The sequence below is a fragment of the Salpingoeca rosetta genome (assembly GCF_000188695.1).
Source record: "Salpingoeca rosetta unplaced genomic scaffold supercont1.19, whole genome shotgun sequence".
Lineage (NCBI taxonomy): Eukaryota > Choanoflagellata > Craspedida > Salpingoecidae > Salpingoeca > Salpingoeca rosetta.
The window spans coordinates 1,107,125-1,122,324 of NW_004754915.1; the positions used below are offsets into that span (position 1 = coordinate 1,107,125).

General features: G+C 56.4%; 3 protein-coding genes across 4 annotated transcripts in view; 1 reads left to right on the forward strand and 2 right to left on the reverse strand.

The window, feature by feature from the left end:
- Positions 1–25: 25 nt before the first annotated feature.
- PTSG_07967 lies at positions 26–3,973 on the reverse strand (the record flags this gene model as incomplete). Of its 2 annotated transcripts, XM_004991713.1 has the most annotated exons (8): positions 26–372; positions 589–635; positions 801–1,023; positions 1,198–1,270; positions 1,516–2,356; positions 2,939–2,969; positions 3,241–3,260; positions 3,596–3,973. In XM_004991713.1, the coding sequence occupies 8 exons, from the start codon at positions 3,681–3,683 to the stop codon at positions 328–330; spliced, it is 1,368 nt and encodes a 455-aa protein (XP_004991770.1). The 2 variants fall into 2 exon arrangements, with proteins under 2 accessions (XP_004991770.1, XP_004991771.1); XM_004991714.1 differs by having other exon boundaries at positions 328–372; positions 589–1,023; positions 3,596–3,683.
- Positions 3,974–4,006: 33 nt separating this feature from the next.
- On the forward strand, positions 4,007–11,650 carry PTSG_12661 (TKL protein kinase). The gene is made up of 10 exons (XM_004991715.1): positions 4,007–4,184; positions 4,651–5,176; positions 5,489–5,886; positions 6,243–6,352; positions 6,591–6,965; positions 7,283–7,878; positions 8,095–8,503; positions 8,570–10,020; positions 10,258–11,194; positions 11,320–11,650. Exons 1-10 carry the CDS (start codon positions 4,154–4,156, stop codon positions 11,575–11,577), a joined length of 5,091 nt encoding a protein of 1,696 aa, XP_004991772.1. The 5' UTR covers positions 4,007–4,153; the 3' UTR covers positions 11,578–11,650.
- Positions 11,651–14,735: 3,085 nt separating this feature from the next.
- PTSG_12662 (uncharacterized protein) overlaps positions 14,736–15,200 on the reverse strand; it is a gene marked incomplete at both ends in the record, with an annotated part of 4,006 nt that continues 3,541 nt past the window's right edge. Inside the window, one exon of the mRNA XM_004991716.1 lies at positions 14,736–15,167. Within this exon, the coding sequence (XP_004991773.1) occupies positions 14,736–15,167 (432 nt within the window). The remainder of the gene's footprint in view (positions 15,168–15,200) is intronic.

The following is a 15,200-nucleotide window of genomic DNA, read 5'->3' on the forward strand; positions in this document are numbered from 1 at the left end:
CCATCCCTTTTTCCGCACTCAGACATGGTTTTGAGAAAGGTTCAAGGACGTGAGTGGACACAGGTGACACGGAGCGAAAAAGGAACAAACACACACGTGCGCGCAAGCACGCACGCACGAACACACGATCACACGAACACACGAAGCGAAGAGTCTCGAGGAGCATGAAGAATGTGGCATGAGCCAATGACGTTGGATGCAGCCCAAAAGGAGGGACACGCACGCATCTCGCGCGCACACGCACGCACACAGGTCACAAAAAGCGAATGCTGTCACGCTTGGTGGCCGGGCACAACTGCACGAGCGGACGCGTCAAGAAGGGCAGGTTCACTGGGGCGGCTGTTGTTGTTGCTGGTAGTAAGCAGAGTAGTCCTACACGCAGAAATACAGAAAGAGAGAGCGGGTGAGAGGAGGTGGTGGGGGGGCATACGTGAGCAGCATGTCCACAAAATACGTGAGCAGCATGTCCACAAATGGAAGGGATTGCAGCAAACAACGAGCCACATGCGATGGGCCAAGACAAAACATAACGATGAAACGGAAAGCAAACCAGATATGACAACAAAACATGCATGCATGCAGACTTACGTAGGCCTGCTGCTGTGGATACTGGCCGTAGCCCTGCTGGCCGTAGCCTTGCTGTTGTGGGGCCTGCTGGGCCTGGGGCTGCTGGCCCTGCTGGCCCGGCTGGCCCTGCTGGCCGTACATGCCGTACTGACCGTAGCCCTGCTGCCCATAGCCCTGCTGGCCGTAGCCCTGCTGCCCATAGCCCTGTTGTCCATAGCCCTGCTGGCCGTAGCCTTGCTGGGCCTGCTGCATCATCTGCTGCTGGCGCAGCTGGGCGTACATGCTGCCCATGTTGGCGGCTGCGGTGAGGACCTCCGGCGGGCCCTCGACAAAGTTGCGCGTGTAGTCGCCCGTGAGCTCAGCAATCTTGGTGTTGATGAGGTAGGTGCAGTACGCAATCTGCTGTGGCTGGCCACGGACCACAATCTCGCGCTTGTTCGTGCCAGGGTTGGGGGCCTGAATATGATGCGGATGAATAAGAGTGAGCAAGGCGGAGTCGGTGTGATCCAAGGGTGGGCAGATCAGTGTGTACGTGTGTGTGTGTGTGTGTGTGTGTGTGTGTGTGTGTGTGTGTGTGTGTGTGTGTGTGTGTGTGTGTGTGTGTGTGTGTCAAAGGGAATGCCCATGTACCTTGGCGACGTCCATGTGAGCACCAGAGTTGTCCTGGAGCTCGCGGATGGTGCAACCGCCCTTGCCAATGATCCTGTTGCCAGGGAGAAGACAGAGCAGAAGGTAGGAGAGTGAGCACGACGCACAACTGGCGAAGACAAATACACGTGTGCATGGTGCGTCGACAGCACAAAATGCCACACGGGCGTCAAGGCATACAAACGCAAGCCGCACCACACGGCGTCAAAGCACCACACGGCGTCAAAGCACCACACGGCGTCAAAGCTTGTAGTCAAACACACACACACACAAAGAACACACACACACACACGCACGCACCTGCCAACCATCTCGTCGGGGATGGTGATGATGGTGTCGTTGGCGGAGCGGGTAGGGGCAGGGGGCAGGCTCTCGCCGGAAACCTTCTTGCGAATGAGCTCCTCACACTTCTCAACCTGCGCCGGTGTGCCCGTGACGGTGACCTCGCGCTGGTACTCGCCAGGACGGCACTCCTTCGCAATGTCCATGTGCGCGCCAGAGAGCTCCTGGATCTGTCGGATGGTGGATCCCTGTCGGCCAATCACACGGCCAACGTGGTCGTCGGGGATGTACGCAATCTTGGTGATGGTCTCTGTGGCGGGGGCCGAGGGGTCGCCGCCATCCTCGCGGATCTTCTGCTCAAGCATCTGCTTGCAGTAGCGGACGCTCTCCGGGCTGCCGCGCAGCGTAATCTTGCGCACGGAGGTGCCTGGCTCGCACTCCGCCGGCACGTTCACCTGGCACCCGGAGAGGGCCTCCATCTGGCGGATGTTGGAACCCTCACGGCCAATCAGGCGGCCAACCTGGTGGTCCGCGACGTTGACTGTCTCCAGCACGTGGCCCTCGGCAAGCGGTGCATCGGCCGGGTTGCTGTTGGCTTGCTCCGTGGCTGCTGTGCCGTCAGCGGGGGCGGCGGGCGCGCCCTCAGCAGGCGTGGCAGTGGCGGGAGCTGCAGCTGTGTCGGTGGAGGCCGTCGTGGCTTCGGCTGATGCCTCTTGCGGCGCGGGCTTGTCCTCTGCCGCGGCCGTTGTGGCCGTTGTGGTTGCTGCTGACGTGGTGGCAGTGGGATCAGCCGACTGCTCGTCCGCCGCGGTTGTTGCCGTCGAATCCTGCTCGGCAGGAGCCACAGGTTCGGTTGCATCTTTGTTTGTGGGTTCGGATCAAACAAGGAGATGTGGAGGTTGTTGTTTTGGGGGAACGGGTGGCGCATGATGGTGCGAGTGCAGGAGGAGGAGGAGGAGGAGGCGTGGGCACGACCAGCACCAGCACGGAGCAGTGGGCAGAGCACAGATGCAGCGCCAGCAGACAAGCCAAATGTCCAAATGGGGCGGATGATGTTCGAGCAGCAGCATGCAAACAAACGGGCAGGAAGAGCAAGTCGATCAAAGCGTGCAACGTGTATGTGCGTGCGTGCGTGCGTGCGTGCATGTGCTTTTGTTTGTTTGTTGGTTGGTGTGTGCTCTTGTGTTTGTGCGTGTGTGTGTGTGTGTGTGCATGCATGTATGGATGTATGCATGTATGGATGGATGTATGTGTGTGTGTTTGCTTGTGTGTGTGTGTGTTTGCTTGTGTGTGTGTGTGTGTTTGCTTGTGTGTGTGTGTATGTGTTTGCTTGTGTGTGTGTGTGTGTGTTTGCTTGCTTGTTTGTGTGCATGAGCCTGTTGTGCATGGGATGAGTGGCGACATGCTGGACTTTGGGCTTGTCGAGTGACTGCGTACATACCAGGGGTGGCGGTGGTGGCGGCGGTACCGTTCTGTTGTCAATAAACACAAAGCAATAGTGCGCGAAGAGCAAGGGGAGAACAGTGAGTTATTGGGGGTGTGTGGGTGTGTGTGAGTGCTTTTGTGTGTGTGTGTGTGTGTGTGTGTGTGTGTGTGTGTGTGTGTGTGTGTGTGTGTGTGTGTGTGTGTGTGTGTGTACGTCGTGTGTGTACGGCATGTGTGTGTGTGTACGTCATGCGTGTACGTCGTGTGTGTACATCGTGTGTGTGTGGATTGTGGTGGCTCATCTTGTGATGAACTGACCATGCTGTCGGTGCCTGCGGCTGTCATCGTGGCGGAGAGCAACAGCAATCGCGAGGAACACAGAACATTGATTGGTGTGAGCGACGTGGGAAGTGTGTTGGTAGAATCACGACAAACAAGCACTCACAACCACATACACGCAACGCGGGCACCAAGACACGGCAAACACGCACTGAGACACACAACCACGCGCTCACAACCACAGCCACTGGCCAATATCACACATGGACGAAGAAAACACAGACGCACGCGCGATACACGTTTTGGCAGATATGGCGCGTGTTTCCCTCTCGCTCTTTCTCTCGCTCTCTCTCGCCTTTCTCATCCCTGCCTGCTTTCTCTGCAAGGCACTCACGCTCGGCGTTGTCGTCCTTCACTGCTGGTCGCTTGGTGTCGAGGCCCTCGCTCGTGTCCTCCTGCTTACGCTTCGCTGTCTCACTCATTGTGTCGACAAAGTGAAGGAGGTTGTGTCGGTTGTGTGGTGATTCGTTGACAAACGCGGCGGCACACGCGCAGAAGCAGCGGGCGGGGGAGAGGAGCGGGAGAGGAGAAGAAGAAGGCACAAGAAAGGGCAACAACAGCAGGAGCAAGAAGCAAGAAGCAACAGACGGGAGGCAGAGAGGCAAGCGGGGTGAGAGGCGAAGGCGTGGGAACAAGCAAGGCGCGAACGAACGATTGGCCGATCAAAACTTGGCACATGCGCCACCAACAACGACAAGAGGAGGTTTCGCCAAAGACTCCCACCAATCCTCTTATTCGTCTCAAATCTTCCGCCAACATTCGCCTGTGGGTCTTTGTGGGCGGAACAGAAGGAGGACAACGAACAACAAGTTGAGCGAGCAGAGTGGAGCACCAACACAGCAGCATCAGTGGGCACAGGATCGCACACACCCCACCTTGAGACCTTGCCACCATGTCATGGCTCTTTGGTGGCCGTCGCAAACGTGAGTGGCTATGTGTGTGTGTGTGTGTGCGTGTCTGTCTGTGTGTCTGTGTGTCTGTGTGTCTGTGTGTCTGTGTGTCTGTGTGTCTGTGTGTCTGTGTGTGTGCGTGTGTGTGCGCGTGTGTGTCTGTGTGTGTCTGTGTGTGTCTGTGTGTGTCTGTGTGTCTGCGTGTTTGTGTGTCTGTGTGTCTGTGTGTCTGCCTGTCTGCCCATCTGCCTGTCTGCCCATCTCTCTGTCTGCCTGGTTGTCTGCCTGTCTGCCCGTCTGTCTGCCCGTCCGTCTGTCTGTCTCTGCCGGTGTGGGTGTTCCCACACGTGTGAACTGACCAACACACACTCGCACATGTGCGTCTACCGCTGCACACGGAAGTTTGACTCACCCCCCCCCCCCGCCGCCACAACCTCCTTCCCCCACGTTTCTTCCAATCGCCACTTCCAACGTGCGCCCTTGCTCACCAACGACCCAGAGCTTGAAGCGGAGCTGCGGCTCACACAGCAACGGCTGCAGGAGCGTGAAACCGAGGTTGTGGCTCTGAAAAGCAACTGGACCATTGAATTCGATGAGGTACAGCTGCAAGAGCCTCTGAACCATGGCGCATTTGGAACCGTGTACTTGGCACAATGGGAAAACCTTCAGGTCGCAGTCAAGGTGCAGCACACTGCAGCGCACGAATTCGACCTGACCGAGGAGTTTGAGCAAGAGGTCGCATTCATGCAGCGGATCCGCCACCAAAACATCGTGCGGTTCTTCGGCGCCGGGACCACTGATGTAGGCACCGTCTTTTTGGTGCTGGAGTACTGCCCGCTCGGTTCCGTCGCCGATCTCCTACATCGTCGACAAGATGGCCTGCAAACTGCCCTCTCCGATTTCACAATGGAGCATCCAACCGCCCACAATCACGTGCCGCAGACAACGTGGGCCCTAAAGCTTCAACTCGCCCATGACATGGCAGCAGCACTTGCCTTCCTTCACAGCCTTGACATCCTGCACAGGTGCGCCATGCTAGATTTGGTGCGTGCGTGTGTGTCTGTGTGTCTGTGTGCGTGTGTGTATGTGTGTCTGTGTGTCTGTGTGCGTGTGTGCGTGTGTATGTGCGCATCTGTGTGTGTGTGTGTGTGTGTCTGTGTGCGTGTGTGCGTGTGTATGTGCGCATCTGTGTGTGTGTGTGTGTGTGTGTGTGTGTGTGAAGTGAATCCAACGGCTTTCAAGCCGTGGCATCACGTCTGTGCCGCTTCAAAGACGAAAGAAAACCACTCATGAACCGTGTGCTTGCTTCCATGTCATTCATTGTATCTTCTTGGCAGGGATGCAAAGACAGGGAACTTCCTCGTGTCGAAAGATCTTCGTGCCAAGCTGTGTGACCTCGGCTCGTGTCGCGAACGAGGGGGCATTGCACGACCCCGCGCATCACTTGCACAGGACCCGGCGACGCAGCCGACGGAGCATGATGCGTTGGACCCCATGCTCACGGCTGCTGTGGGCACGCCACTTTACATGCCCCCTGAAGCCATCGATGGTCACTCCTACAATGGCTCTGCTGACGTGTTCTCGCTCGGCGTAATCATGTGGGAGCTTGGTGTGGAGAAAATTCCGGACCTCATTGAGCAAGAACATGGAGGCAACTTTCCGGGACCAATTCTGGCGACAATGGTTCAACTTCTTGGAGAAGGCCACCGTCTCAAGTATCCAGACGACCGCGCGGGTGCGTATCAATCGTGCAGGGTGTACATGTCTGTGTGTGTGTCTCTGTGAATGTTTGCGTGGGTGTGCATGTGGGTATGTGTGTGTGTGTGTGCGTGTGTGTGTGGGGGGGGAGGACCTGTGTCTGTCTCGTGTGTGTGTGTGTGTGTGTGTGTGTGTGTGTGTGTGTGTGTGTGTGTGTGTGTGCCTGTGTCTACCTGCCTGTGTGTGTCTGTGTGCCTGTGTCTGCCTGTCTATCTGTGTGCTTGTGGTTGTCTGAGTTGCTTGTTGATGAGTGTGGTTCTGGTCTGAAAACAAACCAGTGCAACCGATTGCAATGCGTGAGCTCAAGCAGCGCCGGACCGTTTGACACCGCAGATATTCCATCGTGGTACCGAGACCTGTCGTACAAGTGCATGGCCAACGATCCTGATGAACGCCCAACCGCGAAGAAACTCGAGCATATCTTCAACACCCGTCTCTCCGAGGTGTCTGTGTGTGTGTGTGCGTGCGTCTGTGCGTCTGTGTCTGTGTCTGTAACTGTGTCTGCAGCTCTATGTGTGTGTGTGTGTGCGCGCGCGTCTGTGTCTGTGTCTGTGCCGATGTAGGTGTTTGTGGCGGCGCGTTTTGGTGTCAGGAAAATCCGTGCGGTGACACCCCCCCCCACTGCACTCACTCCTACGTGCGAATGCCCTCCTGCTGCATGGGCGACTGTGCATGTTCCAGGCCTTGGCTGCTGGTGCGCTGCTGTCCACCGTCGCTGGCAGCACCGGGGCGAGCAATGATCCAGCCGCGCAATCCCGCGCCACAGCCGACACGAGAGAGGAAGAAGCGGAGGAGAGCCGCCAAGAAGAAGAGCAACGCCAGCAACAGCGACGTGCATTTGTTCACGCTGCGCTGCAGAATGCGCTCGACGAAGGCGCGAGCGATCTTCTGCGGCGAAGCAAGTTGATGCTCGTCGGGGAGGGCCGGGCCGGCAAGACGAGCACCCTACGGTCCTTGCTGTCGAAGCCATTTGAGCAGCACCAGGAATCCACCGCTGGGTCCGAGTCGACAGACATGCGCGTTACCGTCGACAGTCGTGACGTCTGTGGCTGGCAGGTCCGGGAGCAACTGTGTGTGAACTTGTGTGCCTGTGTGTGTGCGTGTCTGTCTGTGTGTCTGTGTGTCTGTGTGTCTGTGTGTCTGTGTCTGTCTGTCTGTCTGTGCCTGTGTGCGTGTGTGTTTGTGTGTTGTGTTGCGTGTGCGTGTGTCTGTCTGCCAGCCTGTCTGTCTGTCTGCCTGTCTGTCTGCCTGTCTGTCTGCCTGCCTGCGCCTATGTGTGTGTGTGTGTTCGAAGGTGGCACCTGTACGGGTGCATCGTTGGTATTTCCCGTCATGTCTTTTACGCCTCGGCGTCCCTTGTCTGTGGTTCGCAGGAGGGCAAGGAAGAAGCAAGGGAGCTGCACCGGTGCATGCAGGATGTGGCTAGGGCGCGGCTCAAGGACGCACACGCTCGCATGACGGCAACAAACGGTCAACATGAGCAACAGCAACACGACAGCAGCGGCTCCAACACCAACAGCGAAGGAGATGGTGATGTCAATGACAAGGAGGATCGCCAGCGCCGCGCACTCCACACAAACGTACAGCCCGCCCCCAAAGACAATTGCAACGCATCCTCCTCATCCTCCTCCTCCTCCACGCTTCTGCAGGCCCCTCGAGCACCTGCAACCACGCCGACGACGACAACAGCCACGCAAGACAAGACAGAAAGTGCGTCGACAACAGCACAGGGCGAGGGTGCACTTACACAACCAGCAGAGGCGAAGGCTATTGCGGGCGCCCCAGGCAGTGATGGTCTTGAACGCGCCATCACAGACCTCAACCTGGACGTCACATTTGGTGGTGATGGTGAGAGTGACGGTGATGGTGAGAGTGATGCCCACAACAACCAGCAGCACGTCACATTCAAGGTGTTTGACCTTGGCGGCCAGCCTCAGTTCTACGTGTTTCACCCCATGTTCCTGACAAAGTAAGCACGCAGTCATGCCATGATTGTTCAGGTGGCAATCGCAGGCACCCATGTACAATTCATGCTGTCGTTTCATAGCCGCGCTGCTTGTCCAATCACCTGCCGCTCGGCTCATTTGCCATCGCTTCAGACACACACCACCAAACGCGCCACACTTGCGACAGACACTTCCTCACATGCTGCCTCACTGCCTGCTTCACGGTTTGCTGGTGACAGGCACGCAATGTACCTGGTGGTGTTTTCCATGAGACAGGCGCTGCAAGATGACGTTCAGCAGCAAGCGCAGGCGTGGGCCTTCCTCGACCACTGGCTCAGCTCCGTGTACTTGCACGCCAAAGGTGCGCCCATCTTCATGATCGGCACCCACGCGGACGTCGTCACCAGCAGCGACGACCACGCGCGCATCTCGGAAACCATTGTGGAGCGATTCCACACCCACCCAGCTTTCCCCCTCCTCGTTGTCAACACCAAGCACAGCCTCTACTTCTGGCCCGTCGACAACACGCGCTCAAGTGCAGACCCGATGGTCCAGGACCTGCGCACCTCCATCTCTCTCGAGGCCCAGCAGCAGCCACATGTGCAGCAGCGCGTGCCTCTGGCGTGGCTCGCCCTCTACGACCATCTCGTCACCGCCACCCGCAAACGCGCTCCAACACCAGACACAGCGAGCCGACATGATGAGGAAGGCCAGCCAATCACCACACCTCCGGCATCTTCATCACCCCCTTCGTCAGCAGCCGCAGCGTCATCGGGCAGAGTGTTTGTAATGCTGGAGGATGCTGAGGCTGCAGGCAAGCGCTTCGGCCTGGACGCTGCGCAAACACGTGCATGTCTGGCATTCTGGCACAACTACAGCATGCTGCTGTTCTATGACACAGTACCAGGCATGGACACGGTGGTGGTCACTGATCCCCAGTGGCTGGTGGACATCATGTGCCGCGTGATTCGCAGCTTCAAACTGCATGGTGTTATGCAGGACCGGCGCGCACGGCGCCTCGCGCGCGAATGGGCCGAGATGACCCGCAGCGGTATTCTCCACCATCGGCTCCTGCGCGTACTGTGGGATGATGTGCCCCAGAGCATCATCGATGCACTGCTGAACCTCATGTCCCGCATGGGCTTGTGCATCTCGTACAAGACAGGCTCGCAATACCACGACGACGACAACGACAACGACAACGACAACGACGACAATGGCAGCGCCAGCGGCAGCGGCAGCGGCAGCGGCAACAGCCATGAGGAGGATGCGCTGGGCCGCACCCATGACGAACGTCCCCCAACATACGATTACACGCAGCAACGTCACCGCCCACGTGCTGCGTCGCACGGTGGTGCAGGACTGGGCGTCGGCGACAACAACGACACCTGGAGCTGCCGCCATCACAGCGACACCTTTCTTGTGCCCGCCTTGCTGCCGGCAACCCTGAACACACGCAGACCGCTGGCCGAGCACATGCTCAGTGCAGTCGTTGCTGGAGATGAACACGCAGTGGCGAAGCGGTGTCACCAAGCAGACGATCAAGCTAACAGCGAGCGCGCGTCCATAACCTCAACGCGAGGTGTGCTCCAACTGCCGACCGAAGGCGACTGGGCACTGGTCTGCTTCACTTTGAGGTCACTAAAGTGTCAACCAACATACAGTGCGCGCGAGCTTCACACGTGCTCCTTCCTGCCAGAAGGCCTCTTCATCCGCGTGGTTGCTCACATTGTTGCAGGGGCGCATCTGGCTGCCGGCAACCACACCCGTGGCGCGGCGCTGCCCGATCTCAGCCGAACACACGCGCGCGTGCCATTCCGTGACCGCCGTCTTGAATTGCGGCTCTTCCCGTCCATTGGCGCCATCGGTGTCCGCGTCAAGGCCGACGGGCACGAATGTGCTCGTCCCATGCTCCGGCTGGTTGAGGGTGCGGTGCACCGCGTACTGGCACAGCACTACCGCCAGCTCCGCAGTCACACGCTGGTGCCCCTGAGAGACTGTAGCGCCTTCCTTCGCCTCGACGAAGTCACGACCCATTATCGCGAACGTCGAGCAATGTGGGCTGAACAAGTCCGCTTGGAGATTGCCGACTTGGAGAGGCACTTTGCCCGCTGGCTCCCATCCCTCGGCCTGCAAACCCAATATCACGTCTTTCTCAGCTACAGGTACGCCACTTTCTAGCTTTGTTGTTGTTGTTGTTGTTGTTGTTGTTGTTGTTGTTGTTGTTGTTGTTGTTGTTGTTGTTGTTGTTGTTGTTGTTGTTGTTGTTGTTGTTGTTGTTGTTGTTGTTGTTGTTGTTGTGTGACTGGTCTTGCATACAACCCAAATTACACGTGCGTGTTCCTTCACATGCGCGCGCACGTCTTGCTCAACTCATTTTCTGTTCAACGCCTGCTCAACAGACAATCTGCCAACAGTGCATTTGTGATGAACATTCGTGCCCGGCTTGAGGAGCGCGGCCTGTCCACGTTCCTGGACGCCAACAACCTCGAAATTGGGGTCAACTTCAAGATGGCGTTTATGGAGGCCATCAGCCGGAGCGTTGTGGCCTGCCCGATTGTGTCTGCGGCTGCGTTGGAGCGCATGCGCCGCCTTGGCGAGCAGGACGCTTGTGATAACGTGCTTTTGGAGTGGATGACCATGATCTCCCTCATCCGCCACGCCCACCACGCACGCAGCACAGACTCACAAGCCCGTGGGCACCGCACCAGCAGCAGTGTGGGCCGCACCATGAGTCGTGGCGAGCAAATGACAGAGTCTACAACGTGCACCGGCAGCCACAGCGGTGAAGGAGAGACGAAGCATGTGCTCCTTTGCAGGGTTGCTCCGCTGTTGCTCGGGAGGGTGTGGGATGATGATCAAGTGACCGCTTGCCTCCCCGAGTCAGACACGTTCCAAGACCTGTTTGATCTCTGCCAACAACTACCACACGTCGTCAGTCATGCAACCATGACTCAACTCGAGCACTTCTTTGTCAGAGTCCTTGGGCTTCCGCCTCCGCCACCTCTCACCGTGCATGAGACTGTGGCCTCCCTCTTGGATCATGGTGCAATCTTTTGCTTCGATGATCAAGGGCATGACGCCTCTGCAATTGAAAGTGGGGAAGCATCACGCAGTATTCTGGAGCGACCCGCCAAGTGGGATGCCCTGCACGAACACGCAGAGCATATTCGGCGCCTAGTCGAGCATGTCCGCCCATTGAATCAACAACAACAACAACAACAACAACAACAACAACAACAACAACAACAACAACAACAACAACAACAACAACAGCAGCAGCAGCAGCAGCAGCAGCAGCAGCAACCTGCGATTTCTTGTGGCTTTGACATTTCAGAGGTGAGGTCCAAATGCCCAGCCGTAGCACCCACCGTGTGCTTGCTTTTGTGTTGGTTCGCTGGGTCAATATGCTCCTGTGTGGACCTAACACCTTTTTCTTGTTGCTTTTGTGATTGCATACGCAGATGGACGGAGAGCTTGTGGTGTGGCTCAGGCAATGCCAGCTTCTCCGAAAAGTTGGCCCAGCGCTCGATGCTCTCGGGGTGTCGACACTGGCAGATCTGCATTATGGGATCAAAGAAGAGCTGATAACGCTGGAGACGCTGCAAGCGCACGGCGCGAAGTTAATTCCGGCTTCACGACTGCTGAAGGCGGCCAAGGACTGGGTGCAACAGCTTGGGGAGCAAGTTCCCCACGTTTCCGACATTATGTTCATGTTCTGACATGCCCCTCTTGCGTGAGCGCACACACTCACAGCCACGCACACTACCACACACACACACACACACACACACACACACACCACACACACACACACACACACACACACACACACACACACACACCACATCATATCACGTCACATCACAAGGACGCAGTTCTTTCTCTTCTGACGTGATATGTTGCGTGCCACCTCTTGTCGTTTCTCACGCACACTTCCCTGTTTCCTCCTTTCCCACCTGTCTGTGGCGCGGCCTTCTGCTTGTGTGCGCATTCTTCTTGTTTGTGTGTTGTTGCACCATCCGTGACCAACAGACAGCAACAGCAGCGTTGAGCTTGCACCACCCTGGCACCACTCGCAACCTGTCACTTGTACCCGTTGCATGCATACACATTTACTGAACTTCTTCCTTTCACCAGCCAGCCAGAGCTCATTCGTGCACACGCACCGGCAAGCAAGTCCAACACGAACTGCCAAACAAACAAACAAACAAACAAACAACAGCAGCAGCCGCCGCCTTGCTTGTCTTGTGTCCACCGTGAGCCCGGCCAACGAGACGCCCGCTCCGTGTGATGGCGCTCTCCACAGCACAGGAAGCGGAAAGCAGGCCCTGCAACAGATGCAACAGGAGAGAGAACATGCATTGCGTGCATGTGCCAACGAGTTGATCAACATGACAGACAATCCCATGGGGCATGAGTGCAAACACGCAATGTCAACAAAGACAAAAGAAACACAATGCTAACATGCACACAATGCTAACATGCACACAATGCTAACATGCACATACACACACGTGTGGAGAGTGAAAAGAGGGACAACAAAGAGGTGGTGTGTGCAGACAGCCAGCGTGCTCAAAGATTGGTTGTGTTCTTCCCAAACCCAAGAGAGTGTGTGGTGGAAAACTAACGCACACCCTCTCTCAGCCTCACTGGAGGACGAGAAGAACACAAACACGCAGGACTGCAAGCACGGAAACACGATGGTTTTTGATCTCGCAAGCTTTGGACACTCGCCGCCACACGTAAACGTTCAAGGCGGAGAGCATGGCATACTCGCTTTGGGTCCAACACAGTGGGAGAGGGGGAAAGTGGACAAGAAAGGACGCGAAATGACAAAAGGGGGAAGGGGGAGGGAGAAAGCGTGGCAGATGGGGAAAGGCAAAGAGGAAGGTAACACAGAGCCGAGCTGGGTACAAACAGTCAAACACACAAACACAACCACACCCACAAACACAACCACACGCACACTTACCATCCATGGACATGGTGAGCTTGATTCGCTGCATATGAGACGCTGGCCGCTGGTCAGCAGTCAAGATGCCCCTGTCCCAGTTCAGCCATCATATCACGCCTGCATGGTAACTGTTGCCAATTCAACACGCACACACACAAATACACATTCACACACACATACACACACAAATACACATTCACACACACACACATGCGCGCACACACAATATACACACATGCACACATACAATACACATACAAACATATCAAGGAAGGGTGAGTGACACGCGGAGGAACAACACGCAAACACCAACCACATCAAAACAACACGACACATGATTGCCACGTGGTAGGGGATGTATGCATGCAGCCAACGCGCAAGCGCTCTTGTTGGCACGAGAGCGGATGTGTGTGCATGCGCAACACACGCCACCACCACAAGAGCAAAGGCGAGACCACAAGCAACAAGAGGAATTGGTGTTGCAAGCTTTGGACGCTTGCCGCCACACGAGAACGTTGAAGGCGGAAAGCAATTTGACACACTTGCATGAGAAAAGGTGAAAGAAGGGAAAAGGGAGGGCAAATGTGGAAGAGGACACGGGAGAACAAATCATGTGCTGGCAAGTAGAAGAGAAAAGGAAGCAGCAAAGCTGCCATGCGTGCACGCATGCACATATGCACATGCAAGTACACACACACACGCGCACGCACACGCACACGCACACGCACGCACAAGCACACGCAAGCGTACCTCGTTCGTGATGGTACGTCGAGCAGCGTCGCTGTCGCCGCGGCATGCCATCATGGGTGATCCTGGCCGTCATGGCAGCCGTGCTTGATCGCTTCATCCACTGCACATGCTGTCTGTTGCTGTGAGCGAAAAAAAAATGGGCGAAGAACACACGTGCACAGAAAGGAAAGGAAAATCAGGGGAAGAAAAATGCTGGGGCTATTTTTAGTAGTTTGTACTGTTTGTAGACAGCAGTCGAATTTTTGTTGGCACAAAAAGCCGCCACAGAGACACAGACACAGAGACACAGAGAGAGTCAGAGAGAGACAGAGAGAGAGAGAGACAGAGAGACAGAGAGACAGAGAGACAGAGAGACAGAGAGACAGAGAGAGAGAGGAGAGACAGACCGACACAGACGACACAGACGACACACGAAGACGAGACAAGAGGCAGTGTGAAGAGCACGATCAGGTGCAGTCGGTGATGGGGAGGCAACGTCCATGTCCGTGCCCTTCGTGGCATCCGTGGTCTGATTGTTGCAAGTTCATGGTGGTGGTGCTGTTGTTGGAGACTTGTGTGTGTGTGTGTGTGCTGTGTGTGCTGTGTGTGCTGTGTAGGAGATTGTCTTGGCAGGAGAGAGTTGTGTGTGTTTACTTGAGTTGTGAAGCAAACAAGGATGTAGGATGAAAGAACACTCCAACAGAAAGAAACAGAGCACAAGACAAAAATTTGTCGACAACGCAAAGTGGTGACGTGGCAGTGTTTGTTGAGAGTTGTGTGGTTATATGGTGTGTTATGCAAGAGCATGTAACATCGAGCAACCACACAAGCTAAACACTGCACGTGCAACAGGTTGGAGGGAAATCACGTGAACATTCCAGAACACAAGAGAGGTGAATGTAAATTTGTGGTGTCGTAAAGAAGGGAGGTCAATGATGACTCAGCAGACAGGACTTGCCTGTCAACACTCCCCCGCATTGACCTACCTCTCTGTTGCGTTGATGTTCTGAAACGTGATGATGATGATGATGATGATGATGTCATGCATGTAGGAGTGGCATGGGCAGAGGTAGGTGAGATGTGAGTAAGGACGTGTGTTGTGGAACACGTTTAAAAAATGGTTGGTGCCTGTGGTGCGCAGCCTGTTGTGGAAGGCTGGCCCGAGTGAAGGCGTGTCCTGTGGTGCGCGGCCGCTCAGAGGTCCTGACGCGGAGTCGAAGGACGTGGCGACCGGCCCGAATGAGGACGGGCCCGTGGCTGGCAGCCTGGCAGAGGACGCTGGTCGAACAGCATCGTGCAGAACTGAGCCGTCTTGGGCCGAGGGAGGATCTTCGTGAGGAGATCTGCGATCATGTGCTCCGTGGCGAGGTAGCTCAGCACAATCCTCTTGGTGTCGACGCACTCGCGGATGTAGTGGTATTTGACGAGGATGTGCCGCATGCGCGAGGCGGCGTGTTCGGCAACGCGCTGCGCCGGCTGGTTGTCCGTGTGGACGAGCGTGGGCTCGCACAGGACGGCGCCGGTGAGCTCCTCCTGGAGTTGGCGAAGGAACATGAGTTCCTGTGCGGTGGCTGCGAGAGCCATGTACTCCGCGTCGGCGGAGGCTGTGGCCACGGTGGCCTGCAGCTTGGAGTTCCAGGACACGGGGCCCGTGGAACA

Coding starts and splice junctions, on each gene's coding strand:
- PTSG_12661 (XM_004991715.1), top strand. CDS start 4,154: ATGTCATGGCTCTTTGGTGGCCGTCGCAAAC. Junction 6,966..7,282: donor GTGACGTCTGTGGCTGGCAG/GTCCGGGAGCAA, acceptor TGTGGTTCGCAG/GAGGGCAAGGAAGAAGCAAG. Junction 11,195..11,319: donor GTGGCTTTGACATTTCAGAG/GTGAGGTCCAAA, acceptor TTGCATACGCAG/ATGGACGGAGAGCTTGTGGT.